The sequence below is a fragment of the Pteropus vampyrus genome, unplaced genomic scaffold, assembly GCF_000151845.1.
Source record: "Pteropus vampyrus isolate Shadow unplaced genomic scaffold, Pvam_2.0 Scaffold477, whole genome shotgun sequence".
Taxonomy (NCBI): domain Eukaryota; kingdom Metazoa; phylum Chordata; class Mammalia; order Chiroptera; family Pteropodidae; genus Pteropus; species Pteropus vampyrus.
In genome coordinates this window covers 1341572-1363589 of record NW_011889258.1, presented here as the reverse complement: position 1 = coordinate 1363589, position 22018 = coordinate 1341572, and the positions used below count along the sequence as shown (strand labels likewise).

At 33.0% G+C, this 22018-nt stretch overlaps 1 protein-coding gene and 1 long non-coding RNA gene across 3 annotated transcripts in view; one reads left to right on the top strand and one right to left on the bottom strand.

Annotated features, from left to right (window-relative positions):
• Positions 1-15062: 15062 nt before the first annotated feature.
• On the bottom strand, positions 15063-21661 carry LOC111732636. Its single transcript, XR_002777637.1, has 3 exons — positions 21515-21661; positions 17050-17107; positions 15063-15142 (listed from the first exon to the last, which is right to left on the bottom strand). It is a non-coding gene; the product is annotated as an uncharacterized LOC111732636 (long non-coding RNA).
• Positions 21662-21855: 194 nt separating this feature from the next.
• The window catches only part of LOC105307107 (charged multivesicular body protein 1b-2), a 35078-nt gene continuing 34915 nt past the window's right edge, over positions 21856-22018 (top strand). Inside the window, exon 1 of one of the 2 annotated variants that reach the window (XM_023524580.1) lies at positions 21856-22016. In XM_023524580.1, coding sequence (XP_023380348.1) covers positions 22001-22016 — 16 coding nt within the window. In that variant the 5' untranslated portion in view covers positions 21856-22000. The remainder of the gene's footprint in view (positions 22017-22018) is intronic. The other variant, XM_011382471.2, reaches the window with a different exon arrangement.

The window sequence follows — 22018 nt, the reverse complement described above, 5'->3', positions numbered from 1 at the left end:
ACTTCTGGTTTATGAGAGGATGGTCATAAGATTTACTGGAGTTAGCAGCTTTTTTAACAACAACCTCCAAATCATACTGTGTCTCATATGTTGTAGCAAAAACAAAAACGAAACTAGATTGGAAGGAAGGATATCTAGATTTTTATATTGACGCTAATATGTGAGACTTGGCACATCATTTTGAACCTCAGTCTCTTCCTCTGTAAAAAGAGTTAGACTAGATCATTAAGAGCCTTAGCATTTCTATATGATTCAATTCTACATAGACAGGTCAGCTGTACTGAGCACATTGCATAAAAATACTTTTCTTGATTTAAAATTGTCTTCATTATAGTTTCCAAATTTCACAACTATTGGTGAAGAGTTCCCTTGGTTCTTCCAATATATATGCCTTTATTACAAATATTCAGAGAAACTGAGCTACTGTTCTATAATCTTTCTAAACAAAGACTATCAAAATCATACACCATTCTTCTCCCATGTCATGTGCAACCAACAATCTACAATCCTCCCAGTAATTTCTACAGACCAAGAACTTGAGTTGAACTTTATTCTGTACTTTGAGGAAAAAAAAATTGGACTTGAAAAGAACATGGTGGAGTGAGGGCCATTCCCAGATTTCTCCCCTTGAAACAACAATAAGCTGAACATTGAAAACTCAACATAAAACACCCAAACAGCACGCCAGTGTAAGCGTGGGATCTGTGCATAAGAGCTATCACAGTCTGAACCCTAGGTGTTGGGCGGTGGACTGGGAGAAATAAAGAAGCTGCCTATTGCAGCCACTGGAGCTTCCTGTAGAGGAGGGGGAGGGGAGAAGGAACGGAAAGTTCTCTGAAAAGCCCTGCCTGGGAAAGCCGTGAGCTCCCTGCAGCCAGCTGTTGACAGGGCCCAGTCATCAGGGTAGAAGGCAGAAAAACAGGATGGAAGAAAAACAGTTGATTTTTACCGGTCGCAGCTGCAAAACCAGGACTGACCTGCAGCAACCAACTCCAAAACCAGAGGGTCACCCCCTCTCCCCCATACCCTCTGAGACCAAACACCGCAGAGCACCAGGGGAATCTGAACAAAAGCTATCGAAACTGTTTTTAAAACTGATAGGGACTGAAACTGAGGGTAGCAAGTGAGATTAAATATCTACGAGAAAATAAAGGCATTATATAAAGGCATTATTAAGGCTTTATATAAAGCAGGGATCCAAGAGGCTTAGACGCCAACGATGGGAAACCAAAAGAAAAGTTCCTTCTTTGCAGCAGGCTAAAGAGATACCTTTATATAATAAATCTTTCTGAAAAAACAGCAGAATATACTTGCATTAATGCCCAGGTGGCGAAATAGTTCATTAAAATAAAAAACAACCAAGGTGACAAGGCATCTCAGAAAGAAAAATTTCCAGAAAATAAGCTTGCGGACATAGAAATATACGACTTAAATGACAGAGAATTTGGGATGGTACTTCTGGAAAAACTCAGTGAGTTCCAAAACGAGTCATATCAACAATTTCAGGAATTGAAAAAACAACTAGATGAGCAGAGTAAGGAGATTGAAGCCCTCAAAAAGAACCAAATACAACTTCTGGAGATAAAAAACACACCGCGAGAGTTGAAAAATGAAATAGAAAGCTTGGGTAATAGAATCGACCAAATGGAGGGAAGGATCAGTGATTTCGAAGACAGAAATCTAGAAATAAATCAGAAGGAAGAAGAGAGAAACCAAAGAATGAAAAATAATCAAAGAGAAATAAAAAAAACTAGCTGATACCATCAGGAGAGGGAACAATAATGGGCATTATCAAAGGTGAGGAAAAAGAGCAGGGACTAGAAAGCATTTTCAGACAAAAAGTTAATGAGAATTTCTCAAATCTAAGGAATGAGCTAGCACTTGGTATTCAAGAAGTCAAGAGAACACCCAATTATCTCAATCCAAAAAGGCCTTCACCAAGACAAATTGTACTAATGTTATCAAAAATCAATGACAAAGACAGAATTCTCAGGGCAGCCAGTGAGAAGAAAATGGTAATTTATAAAGGAAAACTCATTAGATTATTGTCGGACTCCTCAGCACAGACCTTACAAGCCAGAAAGGAGTGGAATCAAATATTTTAATATTAAGTGAAAGAAACTACCAGCCTAGAATAATGTATCCAGCTAAGCACTCCTTTAGATATGAAGGAGAAGTAAGACTTTTCCAGACATACAGAAATTGAGGGAATTCTCTACTTCGAGGCCTGCATTACAGGAAATACTGAAAGGGGTCAGCTCAACTAAAACAAAATGACGAAAAAAAAACATAATTAGGAATAAAGTAACTATCGGGCAAATAGAAGCAGAGAACTGCAGCCCTTACAAAGAACAGGGCATTATAAGCTTAAATAATAAGAAGAGAATTGCTATAGCAAGATAGTAATGAACGTTCAGCATACCTAGGGACATCCTGAGATAACAATGAATGAAAAGGAGAGGATTCAAAGATTGAAATTCACAAAGGGGAATGGAGATAAGGCACATACAGAAGAAAATGGATGACTGTGTGTGTGTGTGTGTGTGTGTGTGTGTGTGTGTGTGTGTGTGTGTGTTTATCTATCCTTTACATATTTGTAACAGTAACCACACACCAAAGTTTCAAAACTGAAATATGTAACACAAAACAAGAAGGACCAGAAGGAAAACCCATGAAAGCCAACCAAAATAAAAAATGAAAAAAATAGAAACACAAGGACAGGGAAAGAATGGAAACACTGAGTTACCAGAAAGTAAAAGATAAAATGGCTATAAGAAGATCTGATACTTTGATAAATACCCTACATGTAAATGGACTGAACTCACCAATAAAAAGGCAGAGTTGCCGAATGGCTCAAAAAATAAAAATAAACCTCAACCACATGTTGCCATCTCAGCTCCAAAGACAAATATAGACTCAAAGTGAAAGGGTGGAAAATGATATTTCAAGCAAATGGCATTCAGAGAAAAGTGGGAGTAGCAGTACTAATATCAGACAAAATAGATTTCAAAATGAAAAAGGTAAAGAAAGATACTGAGAGACACTTCATAATGATAAAAGGAATCATGCACCAAGAAGACATAATACTTATTACTATCTAAGCTCCCAATCAGGGAGCCCTGAAATATGTAAAGCAATTACTAATGGAACTAAAGGGAGAAACAGACCAAAACACTATCGTAGTAGGGGAACTAAATACCCGACTCTCAAATATGGACAGATCATCCAAACAGAAAATCAATAAGGAAATAACATCCTTAAATGACACATTAGACCAACTGGATATAATTGAAATTTACAGAGCCTTCCATCTCCAAACAGCTGCTTATACATTCTTCTCTAGTGTATAAGCAGAATATTCTCAAGGATCAACTACATACTGGGACACAGAGATAGACTCAACAAATATAAGAGGATAGAAATCATACTAACCATATTCTCTGATCATAACACCTAGAAACTAGAGATCAACTGCAAAATGAAATCAGGAAGAACCACAAATACATGGAGATTAAACAAGATGGTACTGAAGAAAAACTGGGTCAGAGAAGAAATAAAAAGAGAAATCAAGAAATACATAGAAACGAATGATAATGATAGTACAACATATGAAAACTTTTGGGACATGGCAAAAGTGGTCATAAGAGAAAAGTTCATATCATTACAGGCCTATCTCTAAAAACAAGAATGAGCCATAATAAACAACCTAACACTTCATCTTAAAAAACTAGAAAAAGGAAGAACAAATGAAGCCTAAATTCAGCAGAAGGAAAGAAATTACAAAAATTAGAGCAGAAATAAATTAAATTGAAAACAAACAAACAAACAAATACATACATACATACATACATACATACATACATGCATGCATGCAAGAAAGAGCTGGTTCTTTGAGAAAGTTAATAAAATTGACAAACCACTGGCTGGAGTCACTAAAGAAAAAAGAGAAAGTACACAAATAAACAAAATCAGGATGAAAGAGCAGAAATTACAACTGATATCGCTCAAATACAAAGGATCATACAAGAATACTATAAAAAATATAATACCCAATTTAATAACCTAGAAGAAATGGACCAGTACTTGGAAAAATACAACCTTCCTAGACTGAATCAAGAACTGAAAAATCTAAATAGACCAATCAGCAGTATGAAAATTGAAACAATCATCAAAAACCTACCAAAAAGTAAAAGTCCAGGACCAGATGGCTTTACCAGTGAATTCTACCATTCAAAGATTTAATACCTATCCTCCTCAAATTCTTCCAAAAAATTGAAGAAGAGGTAATACTTCTCAATTCATTTTATGAGGCCAATATTACTCTGATACCAAAACCTGGTAAAGATAACACACACACACACACACACACACACACACACACACACACACACAAGCTACAGACCAATATCTCTCATGAACACAGATGCGAAAATCCTAATTAAGATACTAGCGAACCAAATACAGTAACATATTAAAAATATTACACATCACGATCATTGGGCTTCATCCCAGAGGCACAGGGATGGTTCGACATACACAAATCAATTAATGTGACACACCACGTAAACTAATTAAAAAATAAGAATCATATGATCATATCAATAGGTGCAGAAAAAGCCTTTGAAAAGATACAGCACCCATTTATGATCAAAACACTTAACAAAATCAGTATAGAATGAAAGTACCTTAACATAATAAAGGCCATCTATGACAAACCCTCACCCAACATTATACTTAATGGTGAAAACTAAAATCCTTCCCTCTAAGATCAGGAACAAGGCTGTTACTATCGCCACTGTTATTAAATAGAACATTGGAGGTCGTAGGAGTGCAATCAGGCAAGGGAAATATATAAAAGGCATCCAAATATGAAACTTGGAAGAAGTCAAACTGTCACTATTTGTGGATGACATGATTCTCTATATAGAAAACCCTAAAGACTCCACAAGAACACTACTAGAAAGAATAAGAAAATAGAGTAAAGTTTCTGGATACAAAATCAATGTTCAAAAATACATAGCGTACCTATACTCTAATAACGAAGAGTCAGAAAAAGAAGTGGAAAACATAATTCCTTTTGCGATTGCAACAAAAAGAATAAAATATCTAGGAATAAATTTAATGAAACATGTGAAGGACCTATATAATAAAAACTATAAGACCTTATTAGAAGAAATCAAAGAAGTTACAAAGAAATGGAAAGACATCCGTGTTCTTGGGTGGAAGAATTAACATAGTTAAAATGACCATATTACCTAAAGCATTATACAGATTTAATGCAATCCCCATCAAAATACCATCAGCTTTTCTTAAAGAAATAGAAAAAAAAATCATCAGATTTGTATGGAAGCACAAAACTCTGAATTGCCAAGGCCATCCTGAGTGAAAAGAATGAACTGGAGGCATCACTCTTCTCAACTTCAAATTATACTACAAAGCGACAGTAATCAAAACAGCATAGTAATGCCAGCAAAACTGACACACAGACCAGTGGAAAAGAATCAAGAGTCCAGAAGTAAACCCATATTTATATGGGTAAATAACTTTTTACAAAAAAGCCAAAAACATACAGTAGAGAAAGAAAAGCCTCTTCAATAAATGGTGCTCGAATAACTGGAAAGCCACTTGCAAAAGAATGAAACTAGACTGTTGTCTATCACCACACACCAAAATTCACTCAAACTGGATTAAGGACCTGGATATGACCTGAAACAATAAAATGCATAAAAGAAAACATAGGAGCTAAATTCAAGGACCTGAGACTTAAAGATTTTATGAATTTGACCTCAAAGGCAAGGAAATTAAAAGCTAAAATAAATGAATGAGACAACATCAAACTAAAAAGCTTCTGCTCAGCAAAAGAAATCATCGACAAGATAAAGAGACAACCATCCAAATGGAGAAATATATTTGCAAGCAACGCCTCCGATAAGGGCCTAGTATCCAAAATATACAAAGAACTCATACGACTCAATAACAACAGAAAAGGAAATGATCCAATCAAAAATAGGCAGAGGTCCTGAAGAGACACTTCTCCAGAGCACATACAAATGGCCAACAAATACTTGAAAAGAGGCTCAACATCGTTAGCTATTAGGGAAATGCAAATCAAAACCACAATGAGATATCATCTCACACCTGTTAGAATAGCTATAATCAACAGGAGAAGTAATAACAAATGTTGGAGAGGATGCAGAGAAAAAGGAATCCTCATACACTGCTGTTGGGACTGCAAATTGGTACAGCCTCTATGGAAAACATTATGGAGGTTCCTTAAAAAACTAAAAATTGATCTACCATATGATCCAGCAATCCCTCTACTTGGTATTTACCCCAAAGACTTGAAAACCCATATCTGAAAAGATATTTGCACACCGATGTTCATAGCAGCATTATTCACAGTGGCCAGAACATGGAAGCAACTGAAGTGCCCTATGATAAATTATTGGCTAAAGATGCTGTGATATATATACAGATGTCAAATTATAATGTACATATGAATATTATATAATTGTATTAACCTATGTTACCCCATAAACTTAATTTAAAAATAAATAAATAAATCAATCAAAGTTTTCAAAGTTAAAAAAAATTTAGAAATCATAATTTACTGAAACCTATTTTCTAGTTCTGGTTTATACTGAATCCAAAATTATTTTTGTTGATACTCAAATTTTGCTTAAATCACATAGTCAGTCTGAACAGGAACAAATGCTACAAATTTCTAATTCAAACCATCAAAATATTCTCCTAATCTTCCTGAACAAAAATAGCATTTCTTTTGGTTCAAATGCCTAAATTAGGCTCTTCACTCTTCTATTAGACCTATGTGTTAGCTGATCCCCCACTTGATAACACAGCATTAGTTTAAAATTTATTCAAAGGAAAAAATAAAAAATAACACATTTGCAGTGCCAACAACCTGAATTTTATTTACAACTTGTAAATAGTCTCATTATGTCTTCCTATTGAGTTCTTTAGTAATAATAAAAATTTATTGTAGTATCATTGCTTTTGTGTTATATTAAGTACAAAGTGAAAAAAAAATGATGACATAACTAGAGGCAGTAAAGTAAAGGCGCTAATGATTTGCATTTCCTTATGTGTAAACTAGTGTTATGATGCCATGGCATAAATGTTAACTGATGAAAAAGGGACAACTCTTCTGAAACTTGTAAAATTATTTTAATATTATATAGCTCTAATGTAATTTTTAAGGATCCTACTTAGGACAGAGTTAACTAGGAAAATGTTACTACGATATTAACCTTGATATGCTTATTTGATTTGCATTGTTTTCATTCAGTGAATATATGTGATGGAATATACAAGAAATATATTATTTATATAAAAAAAACCTAGAGTTTCATAGTCTCTCAGTTAGGATATAAAGTAGAATTACTGATTAAACCAACACAGGCATATCAATGGAGCGGAAAGAAATATTAATCATCACCTCTGTGTCTTTCTTGTCATTCTACCTATATAGGATTAATTTCCTTTTCCCCTTGGTCTGTCCTAATCTTTTAAGTCTAATGTCTTCCATGAAACCTTGAGTGTTCTAGTCAACAATGATCTCTTCTACAGTGAGCCAGTGCTGCAAAGTTAACACTCGATGTTCTATAATTGTTTAATATATGCTAGTTTCATTTCTACAACTGAGTTGTAACTTCCTTGGGGACAGGATTAATGTCATACATTTCATTTTCTTCTAGAGTTTTGGTAAAATAGAATGCACCCAAAACTGTGAACAATTTGATTAACTAGATTCAACAAAGGTATCTCCCAACTATTATGACATTAGTAGAAAGATACTATAGGAAGACCCTTTCTCCAAAGAAAAATTTCCAAATAGTAATTAAAACCACAGGTCTGCTTCATGAAAAAGGGGAAATTATTGGTTGTAATAAATTTGGTATATTCTTTGTGAAGTTTGTGATCTCAATTTTCCTGATTACAAGTTTGAAGATAGTACTTTGTTTATTCCATTTTAGAAAGGGTCAGTATTTAAAAGTCCTAGTTCTACATTTCTATCACTAAAGGCTTCACACACAGTTAAAAAAAACAATATAATGTCATTAGCTTCCTGTAGCACTTAACTACATGGTATTTTGACACAGTCTTCTTTTTAGGTTTTCCTCAATGAAAATCATCTTTTGTGTTCGGGAGTACTCTAACAAGAAGTATTATATGATACTTAATAACAAAGAATATTATGTGATATTTAATAACTACAAAATTACAGTATCATCAGTCAACTAAGTTGCAATTATACCATTCATAAAAATACTAAAGTCATAAATTCAGAAACAACTTTGCTTGCACCAAAATTGATTAATTTTTATCATTATCAGCCCAAAGAAACCTAAAGTTCATAAGAAAGTGTTTTTCACTACTAATTCTGCTGGAATCTGATTCATGTTCAGTTACCACCTGATAGCAAAAGTATTTAATATGTTCAAATATAAGAAATATGCTATTTGTATTAAATAAGGAGTTCTCAACTTTGGGTATATTCACTTAAGGAGAAAGATAATTTTAACAGAAATTTTTGGCTGTTGCAAATAAACCAAGAGTTTCTCTTCTCTTTTCAGTCATTACTCTGTTCTAAACCTCTTACTCCTCAAACATTTGCGTATTTCTCTCAATAAGAGAAATGTAACCGAATAAAAGGAATAGCTCTAATTTAAAAAGTAATAATAAAACTGCATCAACATTAAGTGTTCTAAGTTTCAACTATATGCAAGGAAATCAGTTGGTTCCAGAAGTAAAAAAGTCATATAAGGAATAAAGCGACCTGGTCCTAAAAAAGCTTATAAATTAATTAAAGAGATAAGGCACACATATAAAAAGATAATAATTTATTAGTAATCTAAGTTGTTTACCAAGGTGATTACTCTGAATGTCCAACTCTGAATATGGTACCAAATTTCTAAATGGCATCTTTTCAGAAGTTGACAGGCTTCTAGCAAATATTAAGAAACATGTGGTGTTAGAATATTTATATACTCATGTACCTGGTGTGGCTCTTATTTGCACAATATTAGACTATTAACTAAATCTTCATCTTAATTGCATCCTACAAATTCCAGTAGACCCTTCTGAGTCTGAAGTAAAGAAATCTATGTTGAACTTGAGATTATTTAGTCAAGCATGACATTTAAACCATTCAAAAGTGCTGTACTGAGAATAAATATGGGAATTAGTACAAAAATAGAGAAAATCTAATAAGAAAGGAGAAAGAATCACTAATAAAAAATATCACTGATTTAAACAAAAGAAAGAGGAAATGTACCATTTGCAATGGCATGGATAGACCTAGAAGTTATTATGCTGAGTGAAATAAATCAGACAGAGAAAGATAAATATCGTATTTATTTCACTTATATGTGGAATCTAAGAAACAAAAAGAACTAATCAAAAACATACTCACAGATATAAAGGGCAATCTGGTGATGGCCAGAGGGGAGGGGGGTTGGGGTACTGGAAGAATGGGGTGAAGGGTTAAAGAAGTACAAATTAGTATTTGATAGATGGTCATGGGGATGGGGAGCACAGCATAGAGAATGCAGTTAGCATTAATGTAATAGCTAGGTAGAGAGCCAGAGGAGAGGAAGAGCAATTAAGGGGATCATTTTATAGACTATATAAATGTCTAACCAAAGTATTGTACACTTGAAACTAATAATAAAATTAAATTTAAAAAAGAGGAAATGTAAAACAACAATATAATGGAGAATATGCCTGTCAAATATATGTCCATAATCTGCCAAAATTGAACTGTTTATTAAAATCATATCTTATTTATTGTCAAAGGAAAATTTCAAGACAATCCTTTCTACCCTGCTTATAAATACACCTTAAATAATGGGTTATCTGAAGGCTGAAATAAAAAAAAAAAATGACAGGTTTAATTTATACCAACCTAATGTATGGTCTTTAACAAGTTATAAAACCAGACTGCTATCTGTCACCATATACCAAAATTAATTCAAAGTAGATCAAAGACTTAAATATAAGACATGAAATAATAAATTCCATACAAGAAAATATAGATATTAAACTCATGGACCTTGGTTTTTAGAGAGAATTTTATGAATTTGACTTCAAAGGCAAGAGAAGGCAAAAATAAATGAATGAGACTATATCAAACTAAAAAGCTTCTGCACAGTGAAGGAAATCATCAACAAGACAAAGAAGCTATCATCTGAATGGAAGAAGATATTCGTAAACAACACCTTTGGTAAGGGCCTAATATCAAATATATACAAAAAAAAACTCATACAATTTAACAATAAATATAACAAGCAATCCAGTTAAAAAATGGGCAGAAGACTTGAACTGACATTTCTTCCAAGAAAACATACAAATGGCCAACAGACATATGAAAAGGTGCCCAATTTTACTAGCTATTAGGGAACTGCAAATTAAAACCACAATGAGATACCACCTCACACGTTAGAATGGCTATCTTCAACAAGACAAGTAATAACAAGTGTTGAAGAGGATGTGGAGAAAAAGGAACCCTCATAAACTGCAGGTGGGAATGTAAATTAGTACAGCCACTGTAGAAAACAGTATGGAGTTTCCTCAAAAAATTAAGAATAGAATTACCACATGACCTAGCAATCCCTCTTCTGGGTACCTACCCCAAAAATTTGAAAATATTTATCCATAAAGATATATACACTCAATGTTCATCGCAGCATTGTTCACAGTGTCCAAGACATGGAAACAACTGAAATGCCCTTAGATAGACTGGATAAAGAAGCTGTGGTACATATATATTACTCAGCTGTAACAAAAAATGAAATATTGCCATTTGTAACAACATGGATAGATCTTGAGATTATCATGCTAAGCGAAATAAGTTAGAAAAAGCTGAGAACCATATGATTTCACTTATATGTAGAGTATAAAACTGAAAGCAACAAATGAACAAGACAAACAAAAACTCATAGACACAGACAACAGTTTAGTGGTTACAGAAGGGAAAGGGGAGACGGGGAAGTAGATAAGGATAAAAAGAGTCAAATATATAGTGACAAAAGGAAAGTTAACTCTAGGTGGTGAACCTACAATGCAATACGCATATGCCATATCATTGAACTGTACACTTAAAACCTATTTGATTTTATTAACCAATGTTGCCCCAATAAATTTAATTTTAAAAGATTTTTAAAAAGTTATGTAACTCCTCTTTTCTTCTATAATTTATAAATTTGTATCTTTATGAACTTTATTTCTTACCTCCAGTTAGTGAAACTTCTGTTAAATAGACATGAAATACTGGATGATTTCTTTTTACAAAAAATGTAATCTGAAAAATAGAAATTAAAAAAATTATTAATTTTCGTGTAGTCTGGATCATCATCTAGCCCTGATTAAGCTTTGGCTTAGGATCTGACTTAATTAGAAATTGATCAGTTGAATTCAGTTACCATAGAAATTAACTTTTTTGTTTCCGGTAAACTGAAGTATACAAGGTCTGTAATAATTTGTGAGATAAAATTTTAAAACTTTTTTGGCCAAATATGTAATTTGAGACTTGTGATCAAAGTGGTCATATCAATGAAAAGTTCTATGAAAAGTCTAGTAAATGCCATTTGAATAAGTTGCTGTAAAGAGTGCCCATAGGTTTGGTTTCTCATAGTTCTATATTTTTTTCTATAAATTCTTATTTTTTCTTTACATTCTTGTCAGATTTCATCTTTTGATTGCCTCTTTTGTTCTAGTTTTATGGTAGATCAAGTGATATATAAGTCCTCACTTAACATTGTCAACAAGTTCTGCAACTTTAAGTGAAAGGACATATAGTGAAAACAATTTCCCCATAGGCTAATTGGTATAAATGAGAGTTAAGTTCCTATGGCATCTCATAAACTTGATAACAAAATGCCACTGAATCAAATGATGGTATTTGAGGACCTGCTGTGTATTTCTTTCTATATCTTCACACATCTTACCCAATACCCATTTTAGGAAAGAATTATATACATGGATATGTTAATTTTCAATATATCTCACCTACAACTAAGTAACAATTGTCTTTAAAATTCAGAATTTTTTAAAAGGTTCTGAAAGGATGAAAGCATATGACAAACCTAGACCAGAGCTATGCATATCAAACAGGCAATTAACATGGTATATTTACACTTTGTAGACTTTTGCCTGATACACTGATCTTATCCTGTGGATAGTCTTTCCTTCTGACTGAATAAGAGCATAATAAAAGCCATTCTGGATCAGACTCATAGTCCATCCAGTTTAGTATTCTGTTTCTGATAATGTTAGTTGTACAATGCTGAGCACACAGTAGGCAATCAATATTTCACTGAATTGTTCTTGAAATAAGCAGGCATTTCTGACTTCTAAGGTGCCAATCCCAAATAAAAGCCAGCTCTTTCATAAAATGCATGTAAATTCAACTCTTTTCTGAATCTACATTTTTAGTATATAAAACCTTTTAACACATAAAACATTACTTCTTTTATTTATCTTAAAATAGCTATTTCTACACTTTCAAACTCATTCTAAAAGGCTGGAGTTACCATGATACAAAAACTAGACAAAGACACTACAAAAAAAAGAATTACAGGCCAATAACCCTGATGAACATTGAGATGCCAAATTCTCAACACCATGATCAAGTCAGATTTACACCAGAAATGCAAGATACATCCACAAAATATGATTCACATCAACAAAACCAATAGATGCAAAAAAGCATTTTACACAATTCAACATCCATTTATGATTAAAAAAAAAAAAACCCTCAACAAAGTGGGCATAGAATGAGCTTACCACAACTTTTTAAAGGCTATATATGACAAGCTGACAGCTAACACACTCAATGGTGAAAAGCTGAAAGTTTTTCCTCAAAGATTAGGAATAAGACAAGAATGCCCACTCTCACTACTATTATTCAAGATAGTATTGAAAGTTCCAGCTACAGCAATCAGACAAGAAATAAAAGGCATCCAAATTGGAAAGAAATAAGTGAAATTGTAACTATTTGCAGATTACATGATACTATATATAGAAAACCCTAGAGAATCCACCAAAAACTAATAGAATCAATAAAAGAATTCAGTAAAGTCACAGGATACAAAATTAATATACAAAAATCTGTCATACTCCTATACACTAGTAATGAAGAATCAGAAGGAGAAATTATGAAAACAATTCCATTTACAATTGTATCAAAAAATACCTACAAATAAATTTAACCAAGGAGGTAAAAGACCTATACTCTGAAAACTATAAGACACTAAAGAAAGAAATTGGAAGAGGACAAAAATAAATGGAAGAATATACTGTGCTCCTGGATTGGAAAGAGTAATATTATTGAAATGACCATACTACCCAAAGCAATGTACAGATTCAATGCAATTCCAATCAAAATACCAATGACATTCTGCTCAGAACAAGAACAAATAATCCTAACATTTACATGGAACCACAAAAGATCCCAAATAGCCAAAGAAATCTTGAGAAAAAAAGAATAAAATTAGTGGTATCACACTCTCTGGTTTTAAACTATACTACAAAGCTATAATAATTAAAACAGTATGGTACTGGCTTGAAGACAGACACATAGATCAATGAAATAGAATAGAGATCTCGAAATAAACCCTCACTTATATGGTCAACTAATCTATGACAAATGAGGAAAAATATACAATAAAGACAATCCTTTCAACAGTGATGTTGGGAAAATTGTACAGATATATGCAAAAATTAAATTTCTTTTGTATGTGGTATATATGTATGTGGTATATATGTATACATGTGTATACATATATACCACATACAAAAGAAAACTCAAAATAGATTAAACACTTAAATGTAAAGCCTGAAATCACAAAACTCCTAGAAGAAAATATAAGTAATAAACTATTTGACATCAGTCTGAGTAATATGAGTAATATCTTTCTGGAAGGTCCCTGTGAGCACAGGAAACAAAAGCAAAAAATAATCAAATGGGACTTCATCAAACTAAAATGCTTCTGCACAACAAAGAAAACCATCAACAAAATGACAAGACAACCTACTGAATGGGAGAATACATTTGCCAATGATACATTCAATAAGCGATTTATATCCAAAATATATGACACTCATACAACTCAATAGCAAAAAAAAAAGGAACAATCAAAAAAAAAATGAGCAGAGGACATGAAAAGACATTTCTCCAAAGAAGACATACAGACAGCCAACAGACATATGAAAAGATACTCAACATCACTAATTTTCAGAGAAATGCAAATCAAAACCACACTGATATACTTACCTCATACCAGTTATAATGGCTATTACCAAAAAGTCAACAAATAACAAATGTTGGTGAGGATGTGGAGAAAAGGTAACCTTTGTGCTGTAGGTGGGACTGCAAATTGGTACAGTCACTATGGAAAACAGTAGTGGAGATTCTAAAAGCAAAAATCTAAAAGCAAATATACCATATGACCCAGCAACTCCACTTCTGGGATTTATCCAAAGAAAATGAAAACACTAAATCAAAAAGTTATATGCACCTCTATGTTCATTGCAGCATTATTTGCAATAGCTAAGATATGGAAGCAATCTATTAATTGATGAATGGATAAGAAGATACGGTACATTATATAACGGGATGTTACGCAGCAAAAAAAAAGGATGAAATCTTGTCATCTGCAACAACATGGATGGACCTAGAGGGCACTGTGCTAAGTGAAATAAGTCAGGCAGAGAAAGACAAATACTGTATGGTTTTACTTATATGTGGAATCTAAAAAACAAAACAAAGAAAACAAAAACAGACTCAGAGAAACATAGAGCAAAAGGATGGTTACCAGAAGGGCAGGAAGTTGTTGAAAAAGATGAAAGGGAATATAGTCAATGATATTGTGATAAATTTGCATGATGAGAGATTACTGGAATTAGTGAGGTGATCACATTGTAAGGTATAAAAATGTTAAATCATTTAATCGTATACCTGAAACTATTATAACTAATATATTGATTACCAACTATATTTAGATAAAAAATAAACAGAAAATAGTTACTTCTACCTTATATCCCAGTAATTCCACTTCCAGTATATGCCTTAGAGAACTCTTGCAAATGTGTACAGTAAGACAGTGAGCCACGACAGAAATGCCTGTAATTGAAAAAGAAAATGAAAGCAACCGAGAAATGTCTATCAAGAGGGAAATGAATAAATAAAATGTGCCATATTTATATGATGGATTATTACATATACAAATGTAGATACATCAACATGTGTATATCTCAATAACAATGTTGCATAAAAAGTATAGAACCTAGACATATACTAAGTGTAAATTTATGTAAATTTAAAAACACATACAAATATTGTGTATTATCCATAAATGCACATTAATGCATGGAAAAGAAAACATAGTACCTCATGAAAGTAGTCTCCAGGAAGGAGAGCAGAGAATAAGACTGAGTGTAGTCAAAGGAGACTTCAACTTCATCTATATTGTTTTATTTGTTTTACTTCAAGAAGAACTTGAAATAAATGTGATTAAATATTAACTGTTGTAAATTATTGGAGGAGATGGAAACATAGGTGTTTTATTCTTTATATTTTCTATATTTTAAACATTTCTCAAAATTAAAATTTCTTCTAAAACTATAGAAGATCATGTAATATTGAGAGAATATGCTATTAAACTTAATAAAAATAAAAAAATGAATATTTCTAACATTGAGTAAGCTAAGTCACAGGAAGATCACTTACTCTTACATGCTCAAGATCCTAGGAACGAATTCATATTTACTCATACACTCCACGATTTTTCACACTGATTCAATCAACATTTACCCTTTCGTTCTATACAGAAAAATATTAAACAGCGTATTCTGATCAAAGCTCTTCTGGCATTTGTTGTAAATGTCTTTCTTTGGCTTCTCTCTCTCTCTCTCTCTCTCTCTCTCTCTCTCTCTCTCTCTCTCTGTATATATATATATATATATTTTTTTTTTTTTTTGCTGCAGAGGACATTCCTTTGCTACTGTTTTGGAAAAGCCTCTATGCTAAGCATTCTAACATTCATGATAACCTCATCTAATTCTCCCAATAAACCAAGAAAATAAATATTATTCCTGTTTTTTTCAAATGAGGGCATTGAAACACAAAGAGATTAATAAGTTGTCCAAGATAATCAGATATTAAATATAGAAACCAGAAATTTAATCCTAGCTCTGAATGACTCCAAATTCCCTGCTCTTCCCATTTCCTCCAAAGTGAAACATTTTACAATGACTTCAAAAATCCTTTTCATTGATTTTAATTTTATCAATTTTAATAAAGCGGTTCAAAATCTGGAGATGTTATTATTGCTTTGTTCTTGCTATGGTTATTCCTGAAAAAGAATAAGCCGAAAGATGTTTTTGTTGCTATTTCATTGTATGTCTATTGGTTTAATATAAAGGCAGTGCTAAATGATTCTAGAGCTAGAACAGTGGTTCTTAACTGGAGGTTATTTTTGTACTCCAGAGGATATTTGGCAATCTCTGGAGACATTTTTGGTTGTCACAAATTGGGGTTGGGAGAGCTACTGGTATCTAGCGGGTAGAGGCCAGGGATACTGCTAAATATCCTACAATATATAGGACAGCCCCCCAAAACAAATAATTGAAAAGCCCAAAATGTCTATAGTACTGGTTAAGAAACCCTGATCTAGAGGTAAGATTTGTAGACCACACTATAGCTGATTTTCCAAAAATATTCAAAAATCATAGAATGTGTGTACTAAAATATAGATGACTCAAAATATTTACAAAGCATGCTAACTCTATTCTAATCAATTATTAGATAAAGTTCTAAAACCATGGGAATTATTTTGATAGAATTTTGACTTCATATTCCAAAATTGATCTCAGATAAAGGATGGTAAGAAAGTAATAGTAAATAAAAGCAGTATCTGGAACTAAGTGTACAATTTTTGTGGCCAGTAAAATGGGATATAGGAGTGCAGAATAGTAGTTTTTTAAGAAAGTGTTTTGTTTGTTTGTTTGTTTGACCTTACTTTTGCCTACCTTTCTGATAAAAGTCTCTTATCTTTGCTTTTTCTTAAGACTTTTCTTCAAACGGCTCCTGGTTAGTAAAGTAATAAAGATAAGGAAAAGGTTTATTAAAAATGAGTTTGACTATGACTATTTACATCTATATGAAAGAATTTGTGAATCGTACAACTCTCAAAATTAATTTGGAATGATCCCAAAGTGGGAAATTATCACTAATAATAGCAAATGCTTTATTCTTTAAGAATAAATCAACTCAGCTAATGATAACGAACTATAATTTCATTTGATAATTTAAGTTTTAAAAATGTTTCCTGGCAAAAAGAAAATTTAGTCGAGTGCTCTGTTAAAATCGAAAGTTTCTAGAGAAATGCTCTAGATAACTACATATTATAATCACCAAATATCGCCATTTATTATTAAAATAACAAAGAAATATTAGAAATTATCATTTATAGAACTGTAAATATGTGGATATATTTTTCCTAACTATCCAAGATTTTTTCGTTTTTTTCCTATTCACTTGAATATTACATTCAGATTCTCATCTTGTCTCATTATGCTCACCTCTCACTTCTAATTATAAATTGGATAATTTTTCAGGCCACCTTTGGCAGCCACTCAAACCCATTCCTCATGTCTTTAAACTTCTTTTCCCACCTAATCTTGTTTTTGCCTCAACTAATAGAGCTTTACCTTTTCTGTAGCTCTAATCTCTTTCACCTGTCACTCAGAGTTCTAGGCTAGGGAATTTTGCAAATCAAATAAAAAACAGAACAATGAAATCAGGAAGTTGTTCTTTGCCTGCTTAGGAAAACAGTTTTTACATTATGAACAGGAAAGGCCTTCAGTTTTTACCACTCTAGGATTTCTAGGAAACCAAATCTTCTTATGGAAATCAGAAAGACTGCTAGCCAGTTGGAATAATTTTTCATTTTACTTTTATACTAAATGAGCACATAAGCTACATAAAGCAAGAAGCAGGAGTGGTTTTATTTATGACTCCTCCTTGTCAATCTGCTTATACACATTCAAAAGTACTGGATTAAGAACCAAAGAGGCCTGAACTGAATACAGATTCCATTTGCTCAAAACTTGTTTGTGCAGATCATATAATTTCTCTGTTTTGCTTTTTTTCTTAATTGATAAAAAGAGGATGATAATACTTGCCCAGTTTGCTCCAGATTACTTTAGGTATCAAATGAAATAATGTGTAAGAAGCATTTTGTAAACTATGAAATTCCATCCAAACTGAGCTGTATTAGGCAATATAAGATTTATATTACTCTATGTTAGAATGGTCATTTCCACTATCCAAACAGAGGCAAAATATGACTCCTGGGCTTGACTACAAACTTATTCTATCAGAATCTACAGAGGCAAGGCCAGCCGCCTGTATTTTTAACAAAGACGCCGAAGTTTGAAAAATACTATAAAATACTACACCATTTGCATTTCTGCTGTACTCCCCTACTTCAATGGAAGTTTAACTGTATGTATTACTTTTCTAATCATCTTGACACTATTTGTTTAAAAGTAACAAAAGTTTTGTGTTGTCACAAAACAAATAGAATTAAAATAAAAAAAATAAGTAATTTAGATTTCAACTACAACTGTTTTATAAACATTTTTAAGTTTAAAAAGCAAAACTTGTTATGTGTGACACAGTGGATTGTAAAATAGAGAACTAAGAATGATTACATAAATATAAATCAATTTCCTAGAGGAATTATTATAATTTACCTCATTAACTTCGTTCATGTCAAACATTAACATATTCAATAGCTCCTAAGATAGTGTGTTAGTTCTTTACATCTCAATTACCCCAGTGAAAATTCACAGATATTTTAAAACACACCTTTCTAAGTATCCATAGGTGAAATCTACCATACCTGAGTTTATCAGTATGCAACTGATGTTACTTCAGTTAAACTTTCAAGTTTAGAGTTAACTAAGTTCCAAAAGAACAATTTAGGAGGTACTATAACTATCATCTTTATCATCATAGCCCTGTTATAAGGGTGAAAAGAGAAAGGAGTTGCCTATTTAAACGGGGTAGTAGCTATTACTAAATCTCGTAGAGTGGAAGAAACAAAGCTAAGATCCAACCAAGATAACCCAAAACAATAAGAAATGTGAATACATACAATAAACGATGAATAAATAATTGTGCCTAGGTTGAGACTAAAATTATATTTTTAAAGATTACACCTGGTTTAAAAGATTAACCTTAATCATCACTATGACAAGTATTTCCAGATTTCATCCTAACATGTTTAGGAGACTAAAGTTATTGATCTTAATTGTTTAATTAGAGTATGTGTTAATAATAATACTAATATATTCTCAGAGGCTATATTAACCTGGAAGCAATCCAAATATCCATCAGGAGAATGGATGAATAAATTAGGATATATTCATATAATGGAATATTCTATTATGACAGTAAAAATTAATGAACTATAATTTCACAGTAACATAAATAAAGAACATTATGATGAGTTACAGAAGTTAAAGAAAAAGCAATATGATTTCATGTACAAAAAGTTAAAAAACATGCAACACTAAATAACAATGTTTATGGATGCATTGTTAAATACTATGGTAAAACTACAAAGAAAAACAGGGAAATTATAAACTCAAGACAGTTTCCTCTAAGGAGGGAAAGAAAAGAATATGAATGGGAAAGGAGTACACAAGAATATAAAGGGAACGGTAATTTTCTTAAATTGAGTGACAGGTCACAGGTGATTTCTGTATTGCTTTTGTTTATTTTGTATTCTGGCTTTCCAAATACTGTTTTATAGGTATTCAGCATTTAGCAAAAACAATTAATGTTTGATGTCTTCCTTTTCTATACTTTTTCTGTAATAAAACAAGTTCCTGATTTTAACAGATTTCAATTCCTTCTTTCAACAGCCTCAGTTAGAATTGAATATACATATACTTTAAATAGTTCTATTATTGCACCTAAGATTTTAAAAAATCTAAATCTAACTTTAAGAAATGAAAGATAACTAATTAAAAATAAGGGCAATTTTTGTAATAAAATTTAAATCGGAACTCATAAAAACAACTTCGTAATCTTTTAAGTGGTTAGTAAATCAATTATATAGGCTATATTTTTTTTTTTACTTAAGATGGACATCAGTAACAAATTTCCTAACTGAACAAATATCTTCAGATCTCAATTTCACTAAAAATCTGTTCCCAAGGAACCTTCTCTTAAGAAATTCTATAATATGCAAAAACACTTTAGAAACACTTTTTTTAAAAAAAGGCTTATTCTTATAGGTTACCTACATATAACAAAATTCTTTACATAAAACCTGGAAATGCTTAAGCTTTAGTGGATTGTTCTGGTTTACACGTGGATTTACTGAAAACTGCGTTAATACATATTAATAACGTAGGGAAAAACTAAGAAATATTTTTTACCTTTCTACAAAAAAAAAATTCTCAAACAGAAATACCATTGGTTAGCATGGAAAGTGTTGAAACAGTGAAATCTACCAAGTTTTGCTTGTCTCTATCGAAATATAATTTACATCGCAAACACAGAGAGAGGGGGAAAGAGGGAGAGGGAGAGAGAGGGAGAGAGAGACGGAGAGAGACAGAGAGACGGAGAGAGAGAGAGACAGAGAGACAGAGAGAGAGACAGAGACAGAGAGAGACAGAGACAGAGAGAGACAGAGACAGAGAGAGACAGAGAGAGAGAGATCCGTATACGGTTTCATCTGTGGAAGTGGTTTCCAGATTTAACCTTATGTTCGAAAGGTTTGTTTTTCCAGCATCAAGGTTTATACTTAAGTAACAGTTTGTCTGAAGCCTACCAATTATCAACACAAGAGTAAAACAACAGCTTTTAGAACCATTTTAGGTCAATAGCAAACAATTCTAAAGAGCTCAATTATATACTCATTTCCCCCACAAACTGAAATTTTGAAGAGAAAAAATGTAAAGCCAAACTTGTAAAATTCCTCAGTAAAAGGATAATTATTCTATTTTTCCTCAAAGTAATACCTCTTAGCTCTTCCTTGGAATTTTCCAGTTTTGAATTGAAATGCAGTGACACTAACGCCAGAGACACTTCCTTCCCAGAAATCTAGAGATGGTGTCTTATAAATTACCTTTGGTTATTTTAATAAGTCTCATATAAAATGCCAACCGCTAGTATCTTGATTAACCTCCCCTCCCATTATAGTTTAGAGAGATTTCACAGTAATTTTCGTATTGCACACCATCTGTTATAGAAACTAATAATCAATTTATTACGAGTATATATTTCACAGAAACTTTGCCTCTTAAGCCTAGGGCTTACTTTTTCGTCCTTCCCTTCTTACCTAAAAGTTTAAGGATCAGGATCCTTTTTAAAACGTCAACTGAAACTCACAATTCAAAACTACCAACCCCGCCTACCCCTTAGGTTTTTATTTCATAGGAGGATAATTTCTTAAAGAGTACTTTAAAAGCCCTATACCTTTTTTTCCTTCATCCGTAAGATTTAAGCTCTGAGAACAGAAGTGAGGGGCCAAGGCTAGTATGAAATCTGAGGAAAGAGGTGTGGCGGAAGGTTAAGAAGAGCTGAGTTCGACAACGGAAAATACTAGAAGCTTAGCTGGGTGACGAAAACCGTTAGGCGCTGGGTTAGACTAGGGTGCACGCGAAGAACGCGGGGGGGAGGGGCGTAACCTCTTGCCCTCTAGCCCCTCAACGGCCTCCAGCTACCGCAGCCCACCCTAACCGCCTCCTCAGGCGGCAGCCATTTTGGCGTTGCCCCAGCTCCGCCCCCCGGCGCAGACGGCCCCGCCTCCAAGCAAGCCTAACGCAAAAACAGGAAGTGGGCTCCCAAACCTAGGAGCCCAGCCGGCGGCAAGGTTGGGACTAAGACGGGAGTCAGAGCGTCCTCCCATCAAATCTGTGCCGCTGACCCGGGCTGTCGCCTCTCGAGAAAAGTTGTGGTACCATGTCGAATATGGAGAGT